Source organism: Vigna umbellata, chromosome 1 (genome assembly GCF_029865625.1).
Source record: "Vigna umbellata cultivar VRB3 chromosome 1, Vumbellata_1.0, whole genome shotgun sequence".
NCBI classification, from domain to species: Eukaryota; Viridiplantae; Streptophyta; class Magnoliopsida; order Fabales; family Fabaceae; genus Vigna; species Vigna umbellata.
This window is the reverse complement of record NC_142165.1, coordinates 83,018,998-83,027,006: the sequence shown is the minus strand read 5'-3', so window position 1 is coordinate 83,027,006 and position 8,009 is coordinate 83,018,998. Positions and strand designations below refer to the sequence as shown.

General features: G+C 30.5%; 1 protein-coding gene across 2 annotated transcripts; it reads right to left on the bottom strand.

Moving 5' to 3' along the window:
- Positions 1 to 1,074: 1,074 nt before the first annotated feature.
- Positions 1,075 to 3,255, bottom strand: LOC124821981 (nicotianamine aminotransferase 1-like). Of its 2 annotated transcripts, none has more exons than XM_088104441.1 (7): positions 2,844 to 3,255; positions 2,410 to 2,749; positions 2,113 to 2,331; positions 1,939 to 1,998; positions 1,604 to 1,759; positions 1,416 to 1,482; positions 1,075 to 1,326 (listed from the first exon to the last, which is right to left on the bottom strand). In XM_088104441.1, exons 1-7 carry the CDS (start codon positions 3,113 to 3,115, stop codon positions 1,208 to 1,210), a joined length of 1,233 nt encoding a protein of 410 aa, XP_087960567.1. In that variant the 5' UTR covers positions 3,116 to 3,255; the 3' UTR covers positions 1,075 to 1,207. The 2 variants fall into 2 exon arrangements, with proteins under 2 accessions (XP_087960567.1, XP_047149887.1); XM_047293931.2 differs by having other exon boundaries at positions 1,416 to 1,509; positions 2,844 to 3,253.
- Between the last annotated feature and the right edge of the window lie 4,754 nt (positions 3,256 to 8,009).

Below are 8,009 nucleotides of genomic sequence, written 5' to 3'. Positions count from 1 at the left end.
CGTATGAGTCTATCCTTACGCAAATGTGCACTGACTTACTCTTTTAACTTTGCTTTCTTCTTGGTGAAATGATTTTGTTGTTAAGTTTGGGAATATGGAGCTCCTTGACTCGATTGAAGTTAGACTGGAGCTGAGCTCAAAAGGGAACAACTGTGAAGGAAAGATTAGGGAATAAAAGTCAAGCCAAATTAAAGGTATATTGAAGCTAGGACATGGAAAGGAATGAAAGTGACAATAGACTGAAGCTAGGGCACGAAAAAGAATGAATGTGAAGGAAAGAAAAAGAGAAATACACCGTGTTCGTTTATGAGGATTCAAAGCTCTAGTATGACAATGATTAGGGTACATGATAAGATTTTGAGAGCAGAGCGACAATGGTTAGATGACACTAATTAGGGCATGTGAGATTAGAGAGTAGGAAACAAATCGGGGCACACAACTTGAAAGGAAAGATGACATTGTTGGACATCAAAATGCAATCACAAAAACATTTGTAAATTTTAAATTTTAATGATCAATTTGTTAAATATAATTTGTTAAATATGTGGGCAACTCACGCCAAAATTTCATATGTACTAATTATTTGTACAAATAATTTGTAGGAGGGTAATTATTTATTCAATCATAATTTTTCTTATATTTTTAAGAAACTTAAAGAAATACTTACTTCAATAATTATAACATTTATAATATGTTTTGCGTGTTTATGAATATAATCAAAGTTATTATTATTAGAGCAATATATAATGTATAAAAATATAATATTTTAAGTCGTCATATTAGAAAGAAAAACATAAAAATTAAAAATTAGAAAAAAAATATGTACTTAGAAACTTAATTAATAATAAAGTCTCATAGTGAATACTATAAAAATGTAAAATTATCTTTGATTTAGATAATCTTACCACACATCACAAGTCTTATTAAATAAGTCTCTCTTATATAATTTAAGAGTTTATTTGTTAAATTAAAAATGAGTTTAGGGTTAAAAATGCTCTTTTTAATAAAAGTTAATAAGAATTGGTTTTACAAATGATCTTATAATAACATTTTACCTTTAAATATATCAGGAGATGGATTAAAGATTGATAATATAAAAAGAGGAGGTGAGTATCTTCATACATATAGTTTGCGAAAGAAATGGTGTTCATAAATATAACATGGATAAGAAACTAACACTTCCCACCCTTTACAGTGTGACATGACTTCATGCCATCTTGGCATATCGAAGGCAAAATGCTTTAATCCTGCTGAAGCCATCTACAATACTGGAAGGATCCACAGCAAAACTAATTCGAATCCAATTCTTCAGTCCAACCATAACCCCTATAGTATCAATGCTCATCATCAATAAAGACAAATTTACTATGAAACTAAGGAAACTAAGATTGCAGAAGAAGAAAAACATATATTACCAGGAAGAAGAATGACAGATTCCTCTTCGGCTAGCTTGGCACAGAAATCCATGTCATCAACAATGCCCTTAATTTGCGAAAAGTTAATTTTCACCTGCTCCGTTTAATTTACTATTAATTGATCATATGTGATCCAATGTTAATGCCATAATAACATGATGACAACCTTAAAGCTCTTTGCCACTTACCAACACACACATTGCTCCTTCTGGTTTGTTTGGGCATGTTAAGCAAGGAATCTCCTTGCATAAATCATAGAACTTATTTGCTGTCTCCCTCAATATATTAAGATTTTTTACGAAGAAATCATCTTTGGTTTTGCCAATGATGTCAGGTATTGCTGCCTGTAAAACTTACTAGCTGTAATTTTTCTTTCGAGGGGATAGAAAATGAAACAAAAAGGAAATGGGCATGTATGAAATTTTGAATTTAATCTATGCTCAGAAGAAAACGAAACTGATATTTTGTATGATTGATTTTATGTTGGTCTTGTATTTTGCTTATGGTAGTTTTCATTGGTTACCTGCAAGATGGTTGGAAGGTCAGTTGAGATTTCCAAATAGTCGATGATATTTTTCACCAGCTGATAAAAGAAAACAATTGCATAATTCATACAACACAATCAGTCAAACATCAAGATGATAAGGAGAAAGATTTATTTCTTTTGATGTTGAAAATGATAAAGGAGAAATCTAACCCCAGTTTTGTGAAAAATTCCATGAGGGTCACATGTGGCTATCCAACCAGTTCTCCAACCGGGAACCAACCATCTTTTTGACAAAGATCCAATTGTAATGACAGGCACTATTGATGAAAACACTCCCATGGGGACAAATGGGTTGCTTCCGTAAGTTATATGAGCATAAACTTCATCAGAAACAACAAAGATTCCGAGTTTCCTAGCAACCTCAGCAACCTGCAAGAGCACTGAAAAATCATCACATTTCATTTCCAACACTCAAATAAAGATGCATGAAAGAGTATATATGTGTACCCTTTTTAAATGTTGGTATGTGAACACATTTCCACAAGGATTGCTCGGATTGATGAGGACCATAGCCACTGTTTTGTCATCTGTTAGAGCTTCGAGGGAATCGAGGTCGACCTCCCAACCTCTCTCAGGCAAAAGATCATAGTGCCGAACTTCAAGGGCACAGCAAGAAGCACGAGAATCATATTGCGGGTACCCTGGTCTTGGAAGGAGAATGTTGACACCAGGACGTGCAAGAACTGGCAAGATTATATCTACAGCTTGTGTTCCACCAACGGTGATAAAAACATTCTCAGGTGATAACTGGTATGGAAGATCAGCAGAGAGATAATTTGCAATTGCCCTGTTTGGTAATTGCAGTTCATTATTAGCAACTTATAAATCATAAATTGACAGAGTAGTTTGATTTAGTAGATAAGAGATGAGAGGGAAGAAACCTCTTAGCCTCGGGTAAGCCAACGGTGGGAGAGTAAGAGTTGTAGTTATAAGAGTGAACAGAAGCTGCAACAGCATGAGCAGCATCGGGGGTAGTCCGATAGAGTGGGTTATCCGTAGGATCTACACGACAGAGACGAATTAGAGGTTTGTTGTCTCCACTGTTGTTAACTTTTTCCATCAACATGTTATAGGCTCCTCTCACAGACATGGATGAAGCCTTCAGCTTTTGGTTCCCATCAAAATTCCATTTCTTCTCACTTCCATTCTCCATTTCTTTCGGTCTCTGCGGTCAACCAAGAGAACTTCACATAAACAAAAGAAAAGATGCCATGCCTGTGTATCTTGTTTTTACATGCTTTTTTTAGCATGGAGTGGGTGGGGGAAGTCACAGCCTAACTCCCATTTTTTTCAATAATCTAATTAACAATTCTCGAATATCAACAAACCTTCTTAATAAGATTAAATTCTAGTTCGGTGATAATAAATGCAAGAATAACTATCCTCATTTATTACCTCAACTATATATTTCTCCTTCTGTGTTGGATTTTTACTTTTTCCATTTATCTAATCACGTCTCAGTCTCAGCTTAACCTTCGTTTAGCGCCTAATTGGCGTTTTATACTGTTAATGATGTTTTGCTTTAAGTTTATTAGGATACATCAATTGGTCTAGTAAGAATAGGAATGGTAAAAATACTTGGCATGTATTTCTTAAGAACGGTTACTATTTATAACGTAATGAATATTTTAATTTTCGTTTATAAACTTATTAGATGCTATAATATATTATGAATATTTATTACTCATAAAAAATTAAAATTAAAATTATATTTTATTAAATTTAATTTAATTAAAATTAATTTATCTTTTATTACGTTAAATTTAATTAAAAATATATTTAATTTAATTTAATTAATATTATATTTTATATTTTTTCCTATATTTTTATTTTTATTTTATTTTAAAAATTTATAAAATATTTTTTTTTTCTAAAATATATGTGGACATCTACAAATATAAACAGATTTTAAAATATTTATAAATATTTTTTAAATAAATATACAACATGTAACAAATGATTTTTTTTATTACGAATTATACAATAGACATACATTATTTGTCATCTTTAAACAAGACAATATATTTTCATTTTTTTTTTTATTTTTTATCAACTTGTTTATTATTTTTATCAATCTCCTTTTACTCTAAGTGGTTCACTTATCCTTAAAAGCGCTTTCGTTAACGAGTTTCAAGAAATTAAGAAAGAAAAAGACATGTATTAAGATAAAAATTCAATCGATTGATGACAAACTAAAAATACGAATATTTAAATAAAACAACACTATATTAAATACTCAATATAATAAATTAAAAAGAAACTCAATTAAAGTATATAAATTTATAATGTAATTAAAAATCAAGTAATGACTATTACAAGTTGAATCTTTTAGAAAATAAATACAGGGTTAAAGATAAATTAAAATAAAGAGGATAAAGACAGTCTATATTTTATATATACAATACTTTTTTCCTAAATTTTTAGAAAAGTATGTTTTTGTATATTTTTATTTTCAAAAAATAAAATAATTTTATGACAAATAATAATAATTAATTTTATAAATGTTTAGCTTTATTAATAAAACTAAAAAGTTAAGTATAAAAATAACATTATATACATTATTGTATGAAAATAGATCACAAGAACAAGAATGAATGGTTGGTAGATAATATATAACGACAGCAATTTGGAGTACGGCTTTGAAAGGCTTCTTAAAATATTGGTATGTTATTGGCTTAAATTATATTTTTAAGATGTATGATTGTCAGGTGAATATGGGTTGTCTATTGATCTCTATGCCAGAAACGAAAATTTGAGTAAGGCAAGGGATTTTTTTGTCTCCCTTCAAAGGAATGTAAATGTTTAACAACATGAAGATTATAAAGTGTATATGACAATCCATTAAACTTGAATAACTTATTTTATTTTAAACTTGCCACTAATTTATTATTTATTATCATAATATAAGTTTTTTTTATTATTGATAAATAAAAATCACACAAATGTTAATATTATATTTTTATAAAAATAGAAATTATTAATATATAGATTCTACCAACATCTTTTATCTAAATCACAGACTTAAAAGAAAAAAAAAATTAATAATAAATCTTCAATTATTTGGAAGGAAATAAAAGTTTGGAGTGAATTTATACATTGTCACGTGTGAATTATTACCTCTGCTAATGACATAAAGCACGCCGAGGAGTTCAAAAGGCCACATATTACTGATTACAAAAGGTAATAGTAAAAATAAAGGTGTATTCTTTCTCATTCAAGTTGAAGAATAACTAGTTAGACACATTTTGGGCTTACAACATGGTCATTTGTTCCATAATTAACGATCACAATGGGATTGTGGTTTTCATTAATTAATCGTTATTTTAAAAGGAAAAATTCATCATCATCCATTTTTTATATTTAATGTATAATTTTTTTCTCTCAACCCATCTTAAACTTGTAAAACTAGATCTCTAGTGTTCATTTTCTTTACAAATTAACTTTAAATAACCTATGAAAATAAATTAGAAAACAAAAATAATTATATAAGATATTAATATTTTACATAACAAAAATAAGTAATAAATAAAATATATTAAATATTAGTAAAAATAAAATATTTAGTGTTCATTTTCTCTACAAATTAACTTAAGTAACTTATGAAAACAAGAAAACAAAAATAATTATATAAAGTATTAGTATTTTACATGATAAAAAAATATTAAAAAATGTAAAAATAATCAAATGTATGTGTTAGATATATTATTTTTATCTTTTCTTTATATTTTATTTTTAATTAGTTTATTATTATTTCTTACTTATATTTGTGCTTAGCTCATATTTTTACTATTATAAATTAAGTAACCTATGTGTATATTCAACATAAGGGAGATTAATTTTATACATAGTTTTCACTATATTCAACATGATATCTAGAGTTAGGTTCTTTTGAGATTTTTTTTTTGTTACTTCTACCACTACACCTACTATTGACGACAACGCCATATACCATTACTAGTGGCGCCATCGTCTATGGCTACCACTTTCAGAGTTTCAGTTTCGACCAACAATCAGACGATTTTGATCGTCTTGGCTAGGCGACCACAATTCCAACACCTACATTACAGCTCTTACACGCTCTCAATGCATTTTGAAGTTGTGGATATGCTCCTTTTTTCGTCATGTGTGGTGGCACGTCTCGTCTATTTTCAGGCAGCGATTTAGAGCATCGAGATTGTTCTTTTTCCTCTTTCAAGTTCATCATGTGTGGTCACACGTCCAATCTCTTCTCAGCCTCTTTCAATAGAACCTCATCCTTTAATGATCCAAGTTCTTCTCTTCAGGTCAAGCTTTGCCTAAAGTGCTTAATCAAGTTGCCTATAGGTCGTCCTTCTCCATTGCTCATGTACCTCCAAGGACCCGACAAGTTCTTCAATCAAGAGCATGGACAAGTCTTTGGATTCCTTGATAGGATAAACTATATTCTCAAAATCCTTAATAGACAACCTTAGGATCTTCTCCATATGTTAGTTGGCATACAAATCCTCTCCATTTCTACCGAGTTGGTTTGTCATGGCTACTCATTCTCTCTCCTCCATTCTCAAGCTTTCAAACTCGTCTTTGAGAGTTTGAAGTCAAACTTTCCTAACACGGTTATCTCCTTTGTATACCTTTTTTCATGATGCTTCTCTTGAAGATTTTGCATTTATTATCTTCTCAAAGTCAAATTCAGCCACAACTCGATACAATACGTACAAAGCCGATTTATCCTTCGCTTGCATTTTTCTCAATGCAACAAACTTGAGCAACCGTATGTTCTTCATTTTCTGTTGGCTCTTCGTATCAATTCTCAACTACATCCAAAACGATTTAGGGATCTAAGAAGAGCTTTCATATGCACATTCCAATTATAATAGTTGACTTTCTTTGCCTACTAAGACAGAGACACACTCTTTGAAAGGTTGGTCATCTCTCGTTCATTCTTTCTAAAAAAAACTCAAACACTCAAGCTTGCTCTAGCTCACACTTAGACTGTGAAGCTTTGATACCAAATTATTAGAAAAATGACACTCATTACTATTATGTGAATCTAGTGTGCTCTACGTTATGTGTCAACTAGGCTCTTACAAAGTCATAAAATCTACCATTAAGACACCATTATTACTTATTATTGTCTAATAACCATTACATTAAACTAGTGACCCTTACACTCTAAAATAATCTAAACATCTAAACAAATAAACATCCAACTTAATTTATTACATTTAAGTTTATCTTCCAATTCATAAATTTCTCAAGAGAGTTTCCCTTGTTATAATAGCATATAAGTCTCATGCACGGTGTCTGATTTAATAGTTTTTTAAGAATAACTTGGCTGGCTGAAAACAACTACACCAAAAGTGAAAACAAGTCACGTGAAAGCTGACGTGGTGGACAAACAAACAAAACCAGAATGACTCTAATATTGGACTTTTGTGCATTGCAGTATTGCCAAAACCCCATTTCAGCAAAAATGTTTCTGCACGGTCATTTGCCTTTCCTTACAGGCCTTCCTTCTTCATATATGCATACCTTTTCTTCATATAAGGCCTCGTACGGCTTTCCTTTCAGCCGTGAATTCTTAAACAACTCCAGCAATAATTTATCGTTTTGATAAGACCTTGTCCTCATAGGTTGCAGTTTGAATGCACGCAAAGTTGGTTTTACGGTCATAACTTTGTGTACTAATGCAGTTACATGAAAATTGAAACATTGACCAATGCAGGTACGCCGATTCACATGCTGAAACAGAAGCTTCAGCCGCAGTTTCAAGCTTTTGGTGAAGGAGAATTATTACAGGGCAACATTTTGAATGTTCAGAAACTTTATTTACTTCTTCATTTTACGTGCAGAAAGTCTAATTCATTTTGTTTCAATTTTTTATTTATTTCATTAATACTTACTAAGAATTCATCCAAAAAGGAGCTTCGTTTGTTGAAACAAATTATTTGACCATAAACCAGTAATGGAAACCTTGTGCTCTGTGTGAAAGATAAATTACTTTTAACATATGGATTATAATCTAGCCAAAAGAAAAGAAACAAAATAACTGATCATGATCATATATG

Excerpts from the sequence above, each read along its gene's own strand:
- LOC124821981 (XM_047293931.2), bottom strand. The coding sequence starts at position 3,115 with ATGGAGAATGGAAGTGAGAAGAAATGGAATTTTGATGGGAACCAAAAG. Across the intron at positions 2,750-2,843 it reads GGCTTACCCGAGGCTAAGAG|GGCAATTGCAAATTATCTCT; the intron begins GTTTCTTCCCTC and ends ATTACCAAACAG. Across the intron at positions 1,760-1,938 it reads ACCTTCCAACCATCTTGCAG|GCAGCAATACCTGACATCAT; the intron begins GTAACCAATGAA and ends TAAGTTTTACAG.